Raw genomic sequence first — 21,986 nt, 5'->3', positions numbered from 1 at the left:
TGACGTGGACTCATTGGAAACGTCTGCTCCTCCACTTGGGCTCAGGCCCTTGTCTTTTTGCAGATCCTGACCTGCTGACTTGTGTTGCTGACTTGCTGGCCCAGCTCTACTCTTCTGGACGGTGATGTGGGATGGAGCAGCGTTGGGGAGTGGGCACTGCTCTGCCCCTCACCATCATCCACAGCTTTTACCTCACCTGCCCTCACTCAGCGCCTGCTCCTGCTACTCCCTAATACTGTATTTTCCATTCTTGTAGCTTTCTTCATTCTCCTTTTGAAAATCTGTCTTGCTTTGTCCTGAAGAGAACAGCACGGCAACATTAGCAACTTCAGACCACCTCAACAAAATTGCCTTCTGTCTTCTACCACTGAAGGACTATAGAAATGACAGTCAAATGTGGAAAGTTTCCATTAGCCCCCCCCCCTCCCTTTTACATAAGAGAAATATGTTAAGTAGAATCATAGAATCATAGAATAACCAGGTTGGAAGAGACCCACCGGATCATCGAGTCCAACCATTCCCACCAATCTCTAAACCATGCCCCTTAGCACCTCGTCCACCCGTGCCTCAAACACCTCCAGGGAAGGTGAATCAACCACCTCCCTGGGCAGCCTGTTCCAGTGCCCAATGACCCTTTCTGTGAAAAATTTTTTCCTAATGTCTAGCCTAAACCTCCCCCGGTGGAGCTTGAGGCCATTCCCTCTTGTCCTGTCCCCTGTCCCTTGGGAGAAGAGGCCAGCACCCTCCTCTCCACAACCTCCTTTCAGGTAGTTGTAGAGAGCAATGAGGTCTCCCCTCAGCCTCCTCTTCTCCAGGCTAAACAACCCCAGCTCTCTCAGCCGCTCCTCGCAAGACCTGCACTCCAGCCCCCTCACCAGCTTTGTTGCTCTTCTCTGGACTCGCTCCAGAGCCTCAACATCCTTCTTGTGGTGAGGGGCCCAGAACTGAACACAGGATTTGAGGAGCGGTCTCACCAGTGCCGAATGCAGAGGGAGAATAACCTCCCTGGACCTGCTGGTCACGCCGTTTCTGATACAAGCCAAGATGCCATTGGCCTTCTTGGCCACCTGGGCACACTGCTGGCTCATGTTCAGTCGGCTGTCGACCAACACCCCCAGGTCCCTCTCCTCCAGGCAGCTTTCTAGACAGACTTCTCCTAGTCTGTAGCACTGCACAGGGTTGTTGTGGCCCAAGTGCAGGACCCGGCACTTGGCCTTGTTAAACCTCATGCCATTGGACTCTGCCCAGCGGTCCAGCCTGTTCAGATCCCTTTGCAGAGCCTCCCTACCCTCCAGCAGATCGACACTTCCACCCAGCTTAGTGTCGTCCGCAAACTTGCTAAGGGTGCACTCGATGCCTTCATCCAGGTCATTGATAAAGACATTGAACAGGGCTGGACCCAGCACTGAGCCCTGGAGAACCCCACTTGTCACTGGCCTCCAGCTGGATTTCACACCATTTCCCACCACTCTCTGGGCCCGGCCATCCAACCAGTTTTCCACCCAGGAGAGTGTGCGCCTGTCCAGGCCAGAGGCTGACAGTTTCCAAAGCAGAATGCTGTGAGAAACTGTGTCAAAGGCTTTACTGAAGTCCAGGAACACCACATCCACAGCCTTTCCCTCATCCAGCAGCCGAGTCACTTTGTCATAGAAGGCGATCAGGTTAGTCTGGCAAGACCTGCCTTTTGTGAGCCCATGTTGACTGGGCCTGATCACCCGCTTCTCTTGCATGTGCTTCATGATAGCACTCAAGATCACCTGCTCCATGACTTTCCCTGGCACTGAGGTCAGACTGACAGGCCTGTAGTTCCCTGGGTCCTCCCTGCGACCTTTCTTGTAGATAAGTAATATTGTTAAAACTAAAATCTCAGTATTTTAACTATCCTTCCTTTAAGAAGTTTTAATAATGATTACTATGAGATGAACCATGCCCCAATCTCTTGACTCAGACTTCCATACCATTTAATATTTCAGATTCTCCTTGGGGTGAGTCTTACAGATGCCTCTAACTTCTGTAACCATTTGGTCCACCAAAACTACCACAAACCTAATCGTTGATCAAAGAAAACTTTTTGAGGTGGTTTTTTTGTGTCTAAGAAGGCACTTTAGTCAAACTGAAAAGACTGGTAATCAACAGATCTTGGATGCCCATTGCTGAAATTATGGTTTAAATATGATACATTGAGGAAATGGATTTTCCTTTGCAGAAGGAGGAGCATATTCTGGCAGACCAGAAACAAAACTGGTCTTCCAGAGTTCAGTCCCCCAAAATGAAGAGAAGGCTTCATGGACACCTTACAGCAGCCTTCCAGTACTTAAAGGGGGCCTGCAGGAAAGCTGGGGAGAGGCTCTTTATCACGGAGTGCAGGGATAGGACAAGGGGGAATGGTTTTAAGATGAACGAGGAGAGATTGAGATTAGATATTAGGAAGAAATTTTTTACTGTGAGGGTGGTGAGGCACTGGAACAGGTTACCCAGAGAAATGGTGGATGTCCTGCTCCAGAAAGTGTTCAAGACCAGGCTGGATTTGAGCAGCCTGATGTAGTGGAAGGTGTCCCTGCCCACGGTGAGGGGGTTTGGAACTAGATGATCTTTAAGGTCCCTTTCAATCTAAACCACTCTATGATTCTATGAAATCCACAGAGGCAGAATCATTACTAGAAACAACAATGGCTTCCATCAAGAAGCAGCTCTTTCTCGCCTCAGCCCCCATTTGTAGTCTCACATTTGTATAACTTTTAAATATGACACTGTTTTGTTTATGACATTAAGCTCATCTCACAGCCTAAACTGAGAAAAGAGGAAGGAATGATGAGAAGGGTTACTAAACAGAAAAAAGGGATGAAGATAAGAGTGTAACTGTAAATGGGTGCCAGTACTGCATGAATCCGCTTTCCATTGTATTGTCAGAAGTCCAGAGCTAAGTGTAATATTCAATATTAAATGAATATAAATTATTATTTATCCCAGTGTAAACATACAACATTTGTAAAGGATGGATATGTTCATTGTTTCAAACATTTCTCTCTGAAGTAAAGAAAAGAATAAACTTCTGCGTGGAAGAGTAAATGTTCACTGCATTGATAAAGTTAATGTCACTCACTGTAAATACTCCAGAAGACAACAGTTGTTAGCACATCCTTTTGTTCCAATAAATGCTTTATTTGTGGAGTTTGGGATACACAGCGCCAAGCAATAGACAATTCAAAAGTAAACACTGCAGACCACAAATTATTAGATCTTTAGGGAAAAAATGTGTTTGTCAGAATGTAGTAAGGTTTTTTTTCTAACTACAGTGTAGCAGTACTTCTCTGTGAATGGAAGACACCGTTTCATTGTACTTAGACTAAAAGCTGAAAAGATGGCTGCTCATTTGTGACATTGGCATCTCATGAATCAAATGGGCTGCCTAGAGAATCAAAAGTGTCAGAATTTTCTGCTGCTCTCCTTTCCCTTCATCCCTCCTTCATTGTGATGGGTTGACTTTGGCTGTCCACCAACTTTCCAACGAGCTACTCTATCACTCCTCCTCCTTCAGGAAGAGATTGCTCCAACATGGGTCCCCCATGGGGCCACAGGCTCTGCCAGCCCCGGATGCTTTTGTGTGGGATCCTCCATAGGCTACAGGCGGATATCTGCTCCATCATTAACCTGCATGGGCTGCAGGGGGACAGCCTGTCTCACCATAGTCTTCACCACAGGCTGTGGGGAATCTCTGCTCTGGCACCTGGAGCACCACTTCCCCCTCCTTCTTCACTGACCTTTGTGCCTGCTTTGTTTTTCTCACATTCTTGCTGTTCTATTCTGACTGCTGAGGGGTAGAGGATTTTTTTCTTCTTTTTAAATATGTTATCATCGAGGGGCTACCACTGTTACTGATGGGATTGGCCTTGGCAAGTGGCAAGTCCATCTTGGAGCTGGCTGGCATTGGCTCTATTGGACTTGAGAGCAGCTGTCTTCTTGCAGAAGCCACCCCTTTAAGCCTCTTTGCTACCAAAAGCTTGCCATGCAAACCCAGTACATCCACATTCATTTATCCTATTCTGGATACCACTTCTTACATACATAGGATGCTATACTGGTTTTGGCAGGGACAGAGATAATTTTCTTACCCATGTTGGAGGACTGTGGTCAGGATGCATGGTGGAGCACTTCATGAAGAACTGCAGCCTGTAGGAAGGACCCACGTTGGAGAAGCTTGCAAAGGACTGTCTCCCATGGGTGGGACCATGCAGTGAAGCAGGGGGAGAGTATGAGGAGGAAGGAAAAGCAGAGAGGAGGTGTTATGGACAGACCGCAACCCCCTTTTCCCAACACAGGGGGAGAAGGACACAAGACAAAGAGGTAGAGGAGTCCAGCATGAAGTTGAGCCTGGGAAGAACAGAGGGGTGGGGGAAAAGGCGTTTTTTAGGTTTGTTTTTATTTCACCTTATCCTGCTGTTTAAATAGCAATAAATTAAATTAATTTCCCCAAGTTGAGTCTGTTTTGCTTGCAGTGGTAATTGGCGACTGATCTCTCCCAGTCCTTATCTTGACCCAGGAGCCTTTCATGTATTTTCTCTCCCCTATCTGGTTAAGGAGGGGAGTGATAGAGACGCTCGATGGGCACTTGGCAGCCAGTCAGAGTCAACCCAGCACAGTGGGCTCAGCACTACCTCCAATGTGCAAAGCAGAGCATCTTGAAAAAGAAGAACTTGAATCCATACTTATGCAGATTTGATGAGCAGGAGTCTGCAGGCAGAGGACAGAAATGGTGACTATTCTTGAGTACAACAGCTATAGTGCTGTGGTCCAGATGGACTGCTGCTTGTTTGCAGTTTGAATATGTTATGCAGGCAGAAACAGGCCATCAGTCATTCTCTGAATTACTCACATTTGGTCTGGCTATAAAGACAGTGTGTGTGATTGATTTTTACTCAGTTTAATAGGTTGGTTTCTGTGGATGGAAGGACAGCTTCTAAATACTTCCTGAGTATGAGTGGCTGACCTGAATTTCTAATGTAGATGCCAAATGGTACACCTTTTACTTTTCAAAGAACATTAAATAAAGATAAGAACGGATGGAAAAGAGCTGGATCACCATGTTCACTGAACAAATCAGTACTACTGCTGGTACTTGTACATTTGCAAATTTCAGAATAATAAACTGTTCCAGGGAATCATACAGATGTACTTACTCCAGAGCTCAATTGTCTGATGATCACAGATTTCCTAACATCTAGTACTTTCTGGCTTTTTCCAGGATATGCTATTTTTTTGTTGTTTGATTGGATTTGGTTCTTCCTCAGAATTAAATGGAAATTATCTATGTGACTATTTTTTAATTCCTGTAATTAACATTTCCTGCAGCTTTAAAAAACATTTTCAGTATCATCTTTTAATCACTAACTGGTTTTATGGTGTCCTACAACTACTTTTACTCCAGAAAACTCAACAAGGCAAATAAACCTCTTCCTCCTCACACTTCTTTTTGAACACTACTTCACAGGAATACAAGGGCCATGAAAGCCTTGCAGCTGGTCGAGGGACAATCCCCCCAAGATGCATGAAAGGAGTCCCTGCAGTGCATGCTGTGATGTGGATTTTCAGTTGCTGTGAGCTGTAGTTCTCTGCAGGTTATCTTAAATTAGAGAAGAGTCTGGGAGTAATGCTTTATGCCACAGGCTGTACTAGTTCCCAAAGCTGACACGAATCATAGCAGTCGGAGGGAAGCTGACAGCTACCTTAGGGCTCTGCTGGTTGGCCACGTATTTCTGTGATATCACTGCCATGGGCATCCAAAGAGACATGAACCGATATAGTACATCTAGCTGTGAAAACTATCAGTGGTAGAATCCCGTCTTAAAACGGGAGGGATTTGTTTTACACCATCCCCCATTTTTTGCTCCCTCTTCCATCATCTATTTTCAGTTCTTGTGTGTATACTAAATGCCCTGGAAACATTGCGTGAGGTCATGTGGGCTGTTTGAAGGAGCAAAGCCAGCTGGAATACTGTTGGGGGACTGTGGAAATGGAAGAAGCCAGACTTTGTGAGTTCTTGTCCACAGAGATTTTAGGAGCTGACTTGAAAAGGATTATCCCCTGACAGCACCTGGGCATAGTCTTGGAGAATTTTGGTTAGAGATCCAGAACACGGCCACAAAGAAAGACTTCCAGAGTCTTCTTTTATTACTTATCACTCTAGTGCAAGACACAACCAACCATAAGTTGGAGGTAGATGTCAAGACTTGCTGTGTATCTCGTCATGCCCAGAACTTTAGACACCTAGCTCACTTCACAAGCATAAAGTCATGTTGTATTTCTAGGATACCCTTAGAATTCAAGTACTGTTTTTCAGATGGTAGCACTGGTGAAGTTAGGAGGATAATATGGAAAAGTGTTGTAGATCAGAAATTCTGCCCAAAATTACCATATGATCTCCTTTAGTGCAACTTGGACAGTTTCTCATGCACCGCATGTGTTTTTATTTAAATAATTAAGATAAATGATATAAGAACTACCATTGATTCACAAGTATTTGAACATTTGTGATATTTTCCCAAGTGACCAACTTACTCAAGGGATGCTGTACTTTAACTTCAAACTCTGCTGAAAGGAAGTTGACACTGGCAGCCCACAAAATTAAACAGCAAAAGTGAACCTTGATGTTGGCAATTCTTGATTGGTAAGTCCCAGTATATACAGATCCAAATGCAAATACAGATCTTTTATTTTCATTAAGTGACAGAAAAAATATTTTACTTTAGACACATGATAATGATTCATGCTGGGAAAAATCCTGGCAGCTTTCTCATATGTTTCTGATATTTGAACTGTGCTGATAATTTCTATTTGAAGCATGAACCACCAACAGCATTTTTGACAGCTGCAGCATCTTCTGTAATCATATTTATTCTTCATCAAAGCTTAAAAAGAGTCAACACACACCAGGCATTTAACATTTTGTTACTCAACAGCCTTATGTTTTACAGATTCCAGTGGGTATCATCTAGTATTTCTGTGTTCATCACAGCTGTAGCAATCAAACTTGTGAATAGCAGTTTTGAAGCTTTTGAACACAATAGTCCTTTCATGATCTGCTCTTAACCCGTGACATTGACAACATGACTGTCATCTTCAGCCACACACCTCATGAACAACCCCAGGCATCAGTACATGCTGCTAGTCACCCATCTGGAAAGAGTTTGCAAAGCACCAGGACTACCTGGGGGTCCTGGTGGACACCAGGCTGAATGTGAGCCAGCAACGGGCCCCTGCCACAAAGAAGGGCAATGGTATTCTAGGCTGCAGTAGACAAAACATTGGTACTATGTCAAGGGAGGTGACCCTTCCTCTCTGCTCAGCACTGGTAAGGCTATGCCTGTAGTGCTGTGTCCAGCTCTGGGCTCCTCAGTAAAAGAGAGAGATGTGGACATGCTGGAGAGAGTCCAATGAAGGGGTCACAAAGATGATTAAGAGACTGTTGTATCTCTTCTGTGAGAAAAGGCTGAAAGAGCTGGGTCTGTTCAGCATGGAGAAGGCTCGTAAGGGGATCTCATCAATGTCTATAAACACCTGAAAGGAGACGGCAAAAAAGGATGGAGCCAGGCTCTTTTCAGTGGTGTCCAATGCCTGGACCTGAGTTGATGGGCACAAACTGAAACACAAGGGATTTCATCTGAAGATATGGAAATACTTTTCTCCTGAGAAGTTGACTGAAGATTGGCACAGGCTGCCAAGAAGAGGCTGTGGAGTCTCCCTCTGTGGAGATAATTCAAAAGCTGTCTGGAAAGGTCCAAGGGGCCATGCTTGAGCAGGAGGGTTGGACCAAATGATCTCCAGAGGTCCCTCCCAACATCTAGCGTTCTGTGATTCTGTGAAATGCAATGGAAAATCAACCTCTCAAACCCCTTTCAAAAGACCTGGCAGGGAAAGGCAGACTGTTCCATGCATACCATGAAACTTCGTAGCAAAAAGATGTTACAAAACAGTCTTTGGTCCAATACAGATCAAACTTAGTCCTTCTAAAAACTTAAGAGTCTCCTAGTCTATCAACTGCATTTTTTTAAGATGTTGACCATTAAGACACTGACTTCTTAACAGCACTTTAGGATGTTCAGTGTTTGATATTTGTACCAAGAAAAGCAAAAATAGGAATCCTTGGAAATGGGTCACTACAGATCAGAGCATTGATCATAAGGAATCTGACTGAAAAGAAGCACACGCTTGTGACCAAGGAATTGGAAAGAGGTAAAGATACATGTTTTCATGACAATGATAAAATGACAGGAGCTACTGCTTTTTGATACATAGATGAGCAATATGCCACACAAGATCTAATGAAAAGTGGATGCTGTATTCATATTCAAGGTGATTGGAAAATGTGCTTTTAGATATAAACCAGTGATATAAATCTTGCAGGGATGTCAATCATTTGCCAATCAGACAGGATTATAGTCTACAGACAGATGGGAACATAATTGAGGAATACCAATAGCTCATTAAAACATCAGGTAAAGTAATCACCTTGCAACTTAGTACCCAAGTAAAAATTAAAATAAAAATTGTTATAAAAAGCAGAAGCAAAAACCAGTTGAATGTAGGCAGAAAGGCTTTTAATGTCCTTGTATGTCGGCAGTTCTGGTGTCCTCATATGCAAATGGGCATAGGAGATATAGAAAACACAGAGAAAGTGCACAAAAATGATGAAAAGCATGGAATGGTTTCTCTGTGAGAGGAGATTAAACAGACTAGGACTCTACAACCTGGAAAAAAATAGGGAAGAGAGTATGACAGCGATCTGTAAGACCAAGAATGACTTGGAGAAGGCAAATGCAATCATTATTTTTACACTACAAAACTAGTGGTTCTCAGATGAATAACAGATAGCAGGTTCAGAAGGCACACTTTTTTGTATAACGAATAATTAAAGTATGGGAATCACTGCCACTAGATGTTCTGGAAGCCAAATATAAAGGATAGCAAAAAAAAAAAAAAAAGATTCCATGAAGAAATGGAAGAAAAGTCCATCGAGCCTTGAGCCATCCCAGAAATTTGTTATGAATCAATAAAGCCAATATGAGTTGAATACATGATTTCTGAGATGAAAGCTGTATATGCCCTTCAGAATATGAAGTTTAGCGTAAGTAAGCATTTGGTGATTGCAATATTCACATAATGAAGTAATTTTGCCTTGATGGATGACTGAATTTAACCAGATGTTTGCATTAAAGATAATAGTTCTCTTCTTACCAAAGAGGTACAAAATGCATATTAAAAAATCATGAATATCCATCACATTACAGTATCCTCTCATTTTTTCAATATTTATTGATCACCAATCAGATACTTGATATAATTTTTGGAGCATATTTGAAAAGTCTATGTAAACACTCAATAAATCTCTTCCTGGAAGAAAGAACTTCAATGCAAACAGTGGCAAATGGTTGGACGCTTGTATTCAGTGAATAGTCATCAATGGCTTGAAGTCCAGATGGATATCCGTGACAAGTGATGTCCTGCCCGGGTCTGTACTGGGACCAATGCTGTTTAATATCTTCAATGATGTTGACAGCAAGATTGAGTGCACTCTTAGCAAGTCTGCAGATGACACCAAGCTGAGTGGTGTAGTTGCCACAGTAGAAGGACGGGATGTCATCCAGAGGGACCCGGACAGGCTGGAGAAATGGGGCTGTGAGAACCTCATGAGGTTCAACAAGACAAAGTGCAAGGTCCTACACCTGGGTCAGGGCAATCACCATTTTCAGTACAGGATAGGAGATGACGTGATTGAGAGCTGCCCTGCAGAGAAAGACTTGAGGTTGCTGGTCGATGAGAAGCTCGACATGAGCTGGCAATGTGCACTTGCAACCCAGAAGGCCAACTGTATCCTGGGCTGCATCAAAAGAAGCGTGGCCAGTAGGTTGAGGGAAGTGATTCTGCCCCTCTGTTCCTCGCTTGTGAGACCTCTTCTGGAGTACTGTGTCCAGTTCTGGAATCCTCAACATAAGAAGGATGTGGAGGAATGGGTCCAGAGGAGGGCTACAAGGATGATCAGAAGGCTGGAGCACCTCTGCTGTGAGGACAGGCTGAGAGAGTTGGGGTTGTTCAGCCTGGAGAAGAGAAGGCTCCCAGGAGATCTTATAGCAACCTTCCAGTACCTGAAAGGGGCCTACAAGAGAGCTGGAGAGGGACTATTCATAAAGGCTTGTGGTGATAGGATGAGGGGGAACAGGTATAAACTGGAGAGGGGCAGATTTACATTAGACATTAGGAGGAACTTCTTCACCGTGAGAGTGGTGAGGCACTGGAACAGCTTGCCAAGGGAAGTTGTGGCTGCCCCATCCCTGGAGGTGTTCAAGGCCAGATTGGATGGGGCCTTGGGTTACTTGATCTAGTGGGACGTCCCTGCCCATGGCAGGGGGTCTGGAACTAGATGATCTTTAATGTCCCTTCCAACCCTAGCTATTCTATGATTCCGTGATTCTGAGTAGTAGAAAAAAACATTTTCCACTGTGTAGGATGTGAAATAAAGCTGTATTATGCCATTAGCGTTTTTTCAACATCTACACAGGTTTTTCTGTGAGCCAAGTCCTGAGATGCAATGACAAGGCAGAAGGAATGAATGCTCTTAACTGAATATACATTTTGAATATACATTAATGATCTTTTTTCTGAGCAAACTCTGGCATTATTAGAAACAATGGATAATATGCAACATCCATGAATATAAAGAAAATATATGCACTCTGCATAAAGGCTTGACATAAACATTGTAATTATTGAGTTAGTTCTTTAAATCAATAACTTGCAGTCACAGATTGCCTACTGAAAACCCTTTTCCAAAATAAATTTGAGGAAGCAAAGTAATAGCTCACACACATGACTCATTTATTCAGTGAAAGGTTGGAGAAGTATGGTATCTGGAAATAAAAATAAATTTGACAATTAAGAACAAATGTTTCCCCATTGGAACTTATTCATGGTAGATTAATGAATTGATGATGCCTGCCTGAAGACGAATGAAGCTTCTGAGAGGCTTCAGAAGATTCTTGCATTCCTCCTTGTGTTGAAAAAAGACAAATCATACCTTCTCATTGCAAAAAAAAAGTTCTGCTTTAGGAAACCAGCAACTGGAAACTTACTTACTTAAGTCAAATCAACCACAGACACCGGCAGAATCTTAATGGTTTTGATGAAAAAATACTGATGGGTTATTCTGGGAGCAACTAGCATGAAAGACAGGTTAAAGGGTAGGTGCCAGTTCAGTGGAAGAACAGTCTCCAAGTGTTCAACATTCACCATAGCAGGTGGGTAATGCAGCAGGATGGGGGTGTCCTGTGTGAACCTGACAGTGATTTAATCCTGGATGAATAGAATCCATACTGTAAGTAGTACAACAGCAAAGTTACAAGATGCACTACATGAGCACTGCTGTGGCTGCAACATGCCAAAGGAATCATAGCAGGGGCCTCTTGTCACTAGCAAGGCTAGAGTCAAGAGGAGGCATCCACTGCGATGTTAAACCTTATGGCATAGTCCACAAGGGGCCAGGGTGGAGATACTGGTTATGGAAATACCTTTAAAGTGTTGTAGCCCATGACTGGAGTTGCATGTTATAGGAAGTGCTACAGCAGAAATAACCTTATGCAAGGAAGCATGAACGTCACAAGCAGCAGTGCAAATGCATCAGTGCAGCAGTGCCCCAGTGCCAGCTGGGGGAATGTTCTATCAAAGAGTAGTTCTTTTAGGCTAGACAGTACAGCTTTAGTTAAAAATCCTTTGGAGCATTATCTTTGTCTTTGATAGGGCAACAGCCCTCCCTCCCCAACAGCCCTATATTAGGATCTTCAAACCCTAAAAATAGTAGTTTATGGGATTATAGAAGCTTTTATTCTACACATCTAAAAAGCTTAATTTCAGAGGAAACATTTAGAGAACAAGAATTCTGAATATCACTTCAGAGTGACTTGGAGCTTCAATGATAGCCTTGATTATAAAGTACGGATGAAATCTATTTTAGGACCTGTATAGATTTGATTTAAAAAAAATAGAAAAAAATAAAAGGAATTACAGGAAATACTGTTCTCTTTTCATATAGGTGAAAACATTTACTTTTTAACAGAAGATTTCTAAATCCATACTGCTTTGAATTGTTTTACAACCTGTGTTTCTCTGATGTTTATTTTGCTTATTGGTGAAGCTGTTAAGAATGAGTATTCTTATCTACAAGAGTGTGCAGAGAAGATGCATTGTTTCTGTGGAATCCACAAAAAGTGGAACATCATTTTCAGGAAGCAAGTAATTTGATAGAAAATGATTAGTTACAGATAACACTTCGTATTAGTAACTCTCCTCTTATTCCAACAGTTGATCCACCATTAACTACAATTCTCACAAATGTCCTTTTAATTGATTTCTTTTTTCGCATTGGGAAAATAATTTGAACTTGTTGAAGTCAATTGGCTTTCAGAAGGCCAAACTGCAAATGACTAACAAGCTCAGATGTCAAGCACTGCTAAACACTTGACTCCCACTCTTGTTTTCAGTCTTTTCTTATTAATTATGGCTCTATGCTTGCAGTGCTCTGTTTGAAAATGGGCTCCTCAGCCTTGCAGATGTCACAGCGTCACACAATCGTTTAGGTTGGACAAGACCTTTAAGATCGCTGACTCCAACTGTTAACCTTACACTGCCAAGCCCCACCACTAAATGCCCTATCTACATGCCTTTTAAATACCTCCAGGGATGGTGACGCAGCCACTTCCCTGGGCAGCCTCTTCCAATGCTTGACAACCATTTTGGTGAGGCAATTTTTTCTAATATCCACCCTAAACCTCCCCAGGCACAACTTGAGGCCATTTCCTCTTGTCCTATCTCTTGTTTCTTTGGAGAAGAGACCAACATCTGCCTTACTACAACCTTCTTTTGGGCAGCTGAAGAGAGCAATAAGGTCTCCCCTCAGCCTCCTTTTCTCCGGACTAAACAACCCCAGCTCCTTCAGTCACTCCTCATAAGCCTTCTGCTCCAGACCCTTCACCAGCTTCATTACCCTTCTTTGCACATGCTCAAATGTTGGCTGATGTCGGCAGGTCTTCATAGGGCCCTCAGAGCTGTGACCACAGCAGACCCAAGGAGAAATTCGAATTCCCATGAGGAAGACTGTGCTGCTCCTGGAAGGTGGGGTGCAGGGGGAAGGATAAAAGTTAATTTCCTAGTGCTGGAAGGCAAAACCAAACTACCCAGTGTTTCAGAACTGTAGCAGCTGATGCATGTGGCAAGGAACCAGCTTTGTGGTTCCTTCAGACCTGCTCCCTGCACCACAGGCTGATTGTGAGGGGCAGCTGGAGCTCTGTCTCCCAGTGCAGCGAAGCCATGCATGGACCCAGCAGCACAGCCAAGCTGAGGTGCCCCAGGGAAACTCTATGGGGAGTAAAGTCTAAGGGTACAAGGGGGGATCCTCCTGCCATGGACACCCACTGTGATGCTGCCCATACATGCACAGGCCCTGCTCAGGCATACAAAGAGGCTCGGGTATTTTAAAGGGCACCCAGCACCAGAGTTGCTGTTGATAAAAAAAAAAAAAACCTAGCTACTATTACAAAAAGTGGAGTATTTTGATTTAAGCTAAAGCAGAGCTAGGTTCATCTAAGTAACTACTTTTGAAAGGTAGGCAGAATGTCCCTCTAACAGCATGTTTTTTTCAAACATTGTTTTCCAGACATTCTGTTCATTCTCTGGAGATGATAATGTCTTGTGTTAAGTATGATCTATGCTGAACAGTTCTGTCTTCCTCTTTAATTACTTCTCCTTGCAGACTTTCCCCATCTCAAATGCAAGGTCAGACAAAGAGCTGGTTGCAAGGCTCCAAATTAGGAGAGATTTGGTTGTTGTGAAGTTCATAATAACATTACGAATGTTATCACAACATGTCCCCTTCTATGATAAGGTTTCTGGATGAGGGAAAGGCTGTGGATGTAGTCTTCTTGGACTTCAGTAAAGCCTTTGACACAGTTTCTCATAGAATTCTCCTTAGGAAACTGGCTGTCACTGTCCTGGACAGGCGCACACTCTCCTGGGTGGAAAACTGGTTGGATGGCCGAGCCCAGAGAGTGGTGGGAAATGGAGTTAATTCCAGCTGGAGGTCGGTCACAAGTGGTGTCCCCCAGGGCTCAGTGCTGGGTCCAGCCCTGTTCAACATCTTTATGAATTACCTGGATAAAGGCATTGAGTACAGCCTTAGCAGGTTTGCAGATGACACTGGGTGGAAGTGTTGATCTGCTGGAGGGTACGGAGGCTCTGCAAAGGGATCTGAACAGGCTGGACTGCTGGGCTGAGACCAATGGGATGAGGTTTAACAAGGCCAAATGCTGGGTCCTGCATTTGGGGCGCAACAACCCTATGCAGTGCTACAGACTGGGAGAAGTCTGTCTAGAAAGCTGCCTGGAGGAGAGGGACCTGGGGGTGTTGGTTGACAGCCGACTGAACATGAGCCAGCAGTGTGCCCAGGTGGCCAAAAAGGCCAATGGCATCTTGGCTTGTATCAGAAACGGCGTGACCAGCAGGTCCAGGGAGGTTATTCTCCCTCTGGACTCGGCACTGGTGAGACCGCTCCTCGAATCCTGTGTTCAGTTCTGGGCCCCTCACCACAAGAAGGATGTTGAGGCTCTGGAACGAGTCCAGAGAAGAGCAACAAAGCTGGTGAGGGGGCTGGAGAACAGGCCTTATGAGGAACGGCTGAGAGAGCTGGGGTTGTTTAGCCTGGAGGAGGCTGAGGGGAGACATTAATGCTCTCTGCAGATACCTGGAATGACGTTGTAGGGATCTAGCTTCTTCTCCTAAGCAGTAGGGGACTGAACAAGAGGGAATGCCCTCAAGCTCCACCAGGGGAGATTTAGGCTGGACATTAGGAAAAAATTTTTCACGGAAAGGGTCCTTAGGCACTGGAACAGGCTGCCCAGGGAGGTGGTTGATTCACCTTCCCTGGAGGTGTTTGAGGCACGGGTGGATGAGGTGTTGAGGGGCATGGTTTAGTGTTTGATAGGAATGGTTGGACTTGATGATCCTGGGGGTCTTTTCCAACTTAGTGACTCTGTGATTCTGAGCTTGGTCTGGTGGGAGGTGTCCCTGCCCACGGCAGGGGGCTGGAGCTGTGTGATTTTTAAGGTCCCTTCTAACCCAACCCATTCTATGATCTATGATTCCAAGGGTGCCAGGCAGACACGCCGCCCCGCCCTCTCACACACCGCACGGCCCAGGCGCTCCAAGGGCCGCCGCTCCGGACCCGTAAGAGGCCCAGGCCCCGCCTCGCGCCCCGCCTCCCCCCCCCCCCTCCCCCGCAGGGCGCATGCGCAACGCCGCGCGCTCCGAGCCGGCGGGGCGATGGACGGTGCCGGAGGGGAGGAGTTGGGTGAGGCGCGGGGCGGCCGAGGGGCGGCGGGAGCGTGGGGAGCGCCCGGCCGACTTCCACTCACCACCCCCTTCCCCCCCCCCCCCCCCCCCCGAGAAGGGGAATGGTTCGGCCCGGGGGAAGGAGGGGGATGCGCTGCTGCGCTCGGCGCACCGGGGCGGGATGAACCATCCCACCCTGGGGGAGGGGTGCGCGCCGTTTGACGTCGCGGGGCGGATGGCGGGGCTTCTCTTCCCGGCTCCCTCCAAACCCCCGAGCGCGTCCGTCCCGCCTGGTGCCTCTCGGTTTCCTTGGGAAGTCGCGGTCTGGCGTAGAAGTTTAGGAAGCGCTTTCCGTTTGCGTCGTTAGGGGATGCTTCAGCCGAGCTTGGGGGCTCGTGGTCTGCGTGGTGGATTGGTGGCTGCGCTATTTGCTCCTCGGAGCTTTAAGTCTTAGTGTATGAGGGCACAGTTATAGTCACCTCTTGATTTGCGTGTCCTTTTGATGCAAGGAATAATAATTACTATAAAAAGGTGGAATATTTTTGATTAAAGCTGAAGTAAACTTTCATCTAAGTAGGTGTATTTTTTAAAAGTTAGACAGTGTCCCTCTGACAGGATGTTTTCAGTGTTTTTCCCAACACTGTCCATTTTTTGGAAATGATAATGCCTTGTATTCAGTATGATCTGTGCTGAACAGATGTCTCTTCCTCTGTAATCACCTCTGTTCGCAGCCTTTCTCTGACTCAAACGCAAGGTCAGACAGAGCTGGAGCCAGCTCCGAATTAGCAAGAGTTTTGACTGTTGCAGAGTTCATAACGTGAAAATTAATCCCTGGAAAGTAACAGAATATGCATGGCATTTCTAGGAAAATGTATACACATGTATGTAATTCAGAAATACATCCTGTACCCAGCTCTGGTCTGTTGCACAGGACTGATGGAGATCGCTCCCTCCTGTTTCCCAGGCCTGATCAAGGGTGCTCACCTTCTAACACTCCAAAAGGAGTCTTAGGGAGTTTTATTTGCCAGGTTTTTCTGTATCATGTAGATGAATGAAATAAGTTGTAGCAGGTTTAATTAATTAAGTATGGCTGATTCTGAGCTGGCTCGGGCAGACTGAAAGTCTCATCTCGAAGCAATGTTTCACTGCAATCTGAAGGTTTCATCTTGGCTGGGAAGCAGAAGTGTTTCAGATTTTATTGTCCCAGAGTTAGGTCCACCTTGAAATGAGAGATTGCTACCTGCAGAGCGAAAGTGGCAGAAAGAAATGCCAGTTTTTTTTTTTTTACTATGGTTCACAGCTTTGCAGTTTGGGAGAACCCTTAGAGCCAGATTTTTTAATGAAATTAAGTGTTTAAAATGCAGATAAACACCTGATAAGGTTTCACAGTGTTTAAAATGATTTGGTCCTATTGCCAAACTAACCTGATCGCCTTCTATGAGAAAACGATTCGGCTGCTGGATGAGGGAAAGGCTGTGGATGTGGTCTTCCTGGACTTCAGTAAAGCCTTTGACACAGTTTCTCACAGCATTCTGCTTCGGAAACTGTCAGCCTCTGGCCTGGACAGGCGCACACTCTCCTGGGTGGAAAACTGGTTGGATGGCCGGGCCCAGAGAGTGGTGGGAAATGGTGTGAAATCCAGCTGGAGGCCAGTTCCAAGTGGGGTTCCCCAGGGCTCAGTGCTGGGTCCAGCCCTGCTCAATGTCTTTATCAATGACCTGGATGAAGGCATCGAGTGCACCCTTAGCAAGTTTGCAGACAACACTAAGCTGGGTGGAAGTGTTGATCTGCTGGAGGGCAGGGAGGCTCTGCAAAGGGATCTGAACAGGCTGGACCGAGTCCAATGGCATGAGGTTTAACAAGGCCAAGTGCCAGGTCCTGCACTTGGGGCACAACAACCCTGTGCAGTGCTACAGACTAGGAGAAGTCTGTCTAGAAAGCTGCCTGGAGGAGAGGGACCTGGGGGTGTTGGTTGACAGCCGACTGAACATGAGCCAGCAGTGTGCCCAGGTGGCCAAGAAGGCCAATGGCATCTTGGCTTGTATCAGAAACGGCGTGACCAGCAGGTCCAGGGAGGTTATTCTCCCTCTGTACTTGGCACTGGTGAGACCACTCCTCGAATCCTGTGTTCAGTTCTGGGCCCCTCACCACAAGAAGGATGTTGAGGCTCTGGAGCGAGTCCAGAGAAGAGCAACAAAGCTGGTGAAGGGGCTGGAGAACAGGCTTTATGATGAACGGCTGAGAGAGCTGGGGTTGTTTAGCCTGGAGAAGGGGAGGCTGAAGGGAGACCTCATTGCTCTCTGCAACTACCTGAAAGGAGGTTGTGGAGAGGAGGGTGCTGGCCTCTTCTTCCAAGGGACAGGGGACAGGACAAGAGGGAATGGCCTCAAGCTCTGCCAGGGGAGGTTTAGGCTGGACATTAGGAAAAAATTTTTCACAGAAAGGGTCATTGGGCACTGGAACAGGCTGCCCAGGGAGGTGGTTGATTCACCTTCCCTGGAGGTGTTTGAGGCACGGGTGGATGAGGTGCTAAGGGGCATGGTTTAGTGTTTGATAGGAATGCTTGGACTCGATGATCCGTTGGGTCTCTTCCAACCTGGTTATTCTATGATTCTATGATTCTATTCCATGATTCTGTGAATACTTAATAAAGTTTATGTCTTACTGATGTGTCATCACTTGCAAGTGTATTAATCCTGTAGAAATGTGTAGCTTGATCTAGACAGGGCAGTCGATTGTTTAATGCTAACATCTTGCTAAGTAAATGATCTGTTGTGGGTTGGGGTAAATGCGCTCTTCTGAAAGTGTCTAATAAACTATGGAGGCCTGTGTCTGCTTTGGTTTAATAACTCATGTCTGTTTTTATTAATTTTACGGATTTGACAGTTAACAGCGCAAAAGCAAACAAACCTTCCAGCTTGCTGAGTGCCATTATTGACATTCAGCATTCATTTAGAAATAACCTTTGTGAGGATTGGTAAATTCTACCATGAATCAGAATGAATCTACTTTATTAAGTCACGGTCTATATTGGAGAAAAATAATAGCATAAACATGTCTTTTTGAAGTAAAAATACAGAGTGATTAAAATATGTTCACTAAGTACTGCTTTAAAGTTCTTGAAAAGCACATATACCCTACCTCCCTCCTCCCCCCCAAAAAAGCTAATGCTAACTTTTACTGCTCTGGAAAATGTAATTATTAGTGTTTAATAGGAGTTTTAAAATAGTTGAATTTTACTCTATGGAGAGTTCATTGTGGGAAATACTTTTTAGTTGTGGGAGGAGAGGAGTTGTCTGTTCTTCTTTCTTGTATTCAGTAGGAGTTGTGGTAGAGGAAAATAAAATGAGAGCAGGCTTGTGTAGCTGAGTAGGATTATCTTTTAGCTTCCCTTGAACTAGAAAAATGTACGTAAGCTTATCGGTGTGGACCGGCGTGCCTCTAATACTACCATTCGCAGTCACTTTGTGTAGCTCCTTCATTTCTTCGCGAGTTGTGAAAACATGCGGCTCAGTAAAGGGGTAGATCCTGCCAGATTCAGCATTCTGTGCTTTGCTTTACAGTTTGATGCGTTCTGGAGAAATGCTGCTAAGGTTATTTATAGGCTGAAGTTTGGGTCCTAGAGAAACATTTCTTTCTCTGGTTGAGGGAGTAATTGAGGGTTATACAGTGAGCTGTGTACTGAGCCAGTTGCAGGTTCTGAAAATACTTATTGACAATGTTTTCTTTTTTTACTGGGAGCCCTAGTTCAGAACACTGAATTGGAAAGCTTTTTCACAGCGTTAAGAAGATAAATTGTCTGTAAATCAGCGATTGCTGAGGACACCAAGCCCCTCCTGTTGTCATAGTGGTCGTGGTTGGCTAACTATGAGTGTGTTTTCTATGTTACACTGTAGTGATGTCTCATCGACTGTTTGCTATTCAGAGACTTGATCACTAATCTTGTCCTGCAAAAGTAGCCGCAGGCTTGGTTAGGTGACAGAGGCTCTGGGCATGCCCTCTGGATCATGAATATCGCATTCTATAACCTGTGAAAAAAATATTAGCATAAACCCACATTTTAGGCCAGCGTAGAGATGGAGTGGTTCTGATTCTCTCTTCCATACAGCAGTCAAAACAGCTGCTTATTAAGTGGAATCTTTATCCCTATTACAGAGGCACTGGGTCACCTTCTATTTGATAAACACATTTCATGGGACTGGGAATTTTGTGCTGTTAGCATGTTCTTGTGTAGCAATTGTGGCTGATCAGTGAAGTATCTACAAGACCCTCTTTGCCAAGTGTTTGATGCACACATGAAGTCATGCTCCAACGAGACCTGTATGTTACTTCTCCCATAAATGAGCAAAACCAGCTGATATAAACAGCGATAAGCTATATCCTGGCCTCGAAATCTTTTTATGCTTACATGCCAAATCCAGTTCTTTCTGTTGAATGACACTGACTTCAAAGGCCTCAAGGAAGTAATCAGATTGTATTGCTAAATTGGATTTGGAAAAAGGGTTTTAGATGGGAGTTTGTCTGGCAGGTGACCTCTAAAAGGAGCAATGGGAGATATATTTGGCTTTGTTTTTAGTATCTCCTTTGCCTTTAAGTTGCTGTGCAGCCCTGACAAACTGCTTCATCCTTTTGCCTCTGTTTCACCCATAAAATGAAAATGATGGAGTCAAGTTTTATCCCTTATGGTGTTAAGAGGTTCAGGTAATTTTGGAAGGGTAAATTGCTTGAGCAGTATAGAAAAATTAACATTAGTTATTGGTGAAAATTCATTTCTTTGCAGAGCTTCTGAACCAAAAGATTAATTAAATATGCTATAAAAGCTTCAGAATAACGTTCATTTACTGACACATCAAAGGTTTCTTTGGCGGCGTGTCCATAAATGTTGGCAGGATGATGTCAGATTATAGGAGATGGAAAAATACACTGTAAGATACAAAACTGGAAATACTGGTCATAACAATTTAAACAGTACAGATCTAATCTCGCTATGTAACTAGTGGTTGACTAGTGATTGAAATTCTTCAGAGAGGATTCAGTGTTGATATTTGTGCATGATTATAATGTGATGTGTAGCTGTAATGCATCAGTGATTTATCTCTCCAGTGGGTTAAGGAATCAGTTTAACAGTGGTAATCAGTGGTAATTCTGGGAGAAGGTGATGTGTTGCCTGGCTTTATAGTAGCAGTATTTGCAGAGCTTTTTGGCATCCTGCTTACATGGGCTTTCACAGGAGAAAGCAGAAAGAGTGAGAAATATAACTGTTAAAGACAATCTGAAGATGGCATTTGATCTGAAAAGACTTTTTTTATGGAGGCACAAGGAGAAAAAAAATTGTATTAGATGTGGAATTTCATAGGCACAGTGTTCGGCTGGGTGCTTGGTCTAAGATTAGACTCTTTTAGTCTGTATTTAATTTCTTCAGAAGCTAACCTTGGATAGTTTGGATTTGTACTTTTTTTTTCTGCTGACCTGCAAGTATATTTTAGACACAAGAGATTTAGTCTGCAGCAGTGCACAAAATTTCTCAAGACTTACTATGACCTATGCACTTAAAGGACATACAATTATTTGTGTTATATGGGTTAGTACATTGAACAGTAGTAATGCTTTTCTTTACTGTTGCCTATATTTTGGTAAAAGTTGTTGCTTTGAATCTTATTTTTTAAAAAATAATTTCTTTGTCTCCAAGCATATACTCAGTCAAATAGATGTCTGCATAATAACTGGGCTAAAATAAATGTCTCTCATCTAGTAAAAAAGGCCACAAACAGAAGACGATTAATTAAGGCCCTTACTGTGCTCTAGTTGTGTGCAATTTTCCTGCTGTTTTGACCAGCTCCCACCTCAGAGAAAAGCTGATAGCAGTGGTATTGGAGCTTTGGAAGTCCTGGTTGTATTTTTGAGATGCATCAGATGGACATCTGTCTTTTAAGGATTATAAATTTGATCAGCATTTTAGAAATTTTACGTTTAGTACAACACTGTGTTAAACTAATAGCAATAAAAATGGTTATGCAATGTGAATACAGTGCAGCGAATGTTGGCAAAGATTGTATATGTAAAAAGAAGCATACAGATGTTTGTTATAATTGAAAGTAGTTTTTTAGTGGGACATTTGGGGAAAATCACCGTATTTTTTTGTGGTCAAATAGACACATTTTCAACTTTAAGTAAAGTGTGATCTTCCCTTCTGTGTGCAACAGCTGGTGGTACGTGCTTCACATAAGGACTGTAAAAACATTGTTTTAATGCTTACTGGCTTGGCACATGAATATTCTCTGTCTTCTCCTTAGCTGTGTTTGAAAGAAGAACGTTTGAAGAAACGATTGAGATATTGCCATCCTATTAACTATTGCTGACATTCAAGTCGTCATTCATTTCAACATGTAGACCAGTGATGATGGGCAGATTAGTTTGATGTGTGCTGAGAGCAGAGTGTAGGTAACTGTAGTATGTAGCAGAAAGTGCTATGTGCAGAGAACTTTCAGTGCTTGCATGTAGTGATTCCAGAATGCCAGCTGCTCCTTTCTAAGCGGAAGTTCCATAAAATTGAGACACCAGTTATATATGAAATGTGTTGCCTTCTATATTGAGCCACTTTGTAAGTAAAACATTAA

General features: G+C 44.1%; 1 protein-coding gene across 3 annotated transcripts in view; it reads left to right on the top strand.

Moving 5' to 3' along the window:
• Positions 1–15,347: 15,347 nt before the first annotated feature.
• Positions 15,348–21,986, top strand: part of SLC36A4 (solute carrier family 36 member 4) — a 108,806-nt gene continuing 102,167 nt past the window's right edge. For 2 of the 3 annotated variants that reach the window (XR_011339717.1, XM_069883409.1), the window contains exon 1: positions 15,354–15,388. Coding sequence is in view for 1 of the 3 variants with exons in the window: in XM_069883409.1 (XP_069739510.1) it covers positions 15,361–15,388 (28 nt within the window). In the remaining 2 variants the exon portion in view is untranslated. Of the gene's footprint in view, positions 15,389–21,986 lie in introns of all 3 variants that reach the window. The other variant, XM_069883411.1, reaches the window with a different exon arrangement.

This window comes from Phaenicophaeus curvirostris, chromosome 1, assembly GCF_032191515.1.
Source record: "Phaenicophaeus curvirostris isolate KB17595 chromosome 1, BPBGC_Pcur_1.0, whole genome shotgun sequence".
Classification (NCBI taxonomy): Eukaryota; Metazoa; Chordata; class Aves; order Cuculiformes; family Cuculidae; genus Phaenicophaeus; species Phaenicophaeus curvirostris.
The sequence above is the reverse complement of the archived record's forward strand: the minus strand, read 5'-3'. Positions and strand labels throughout refer to the sequence as shown.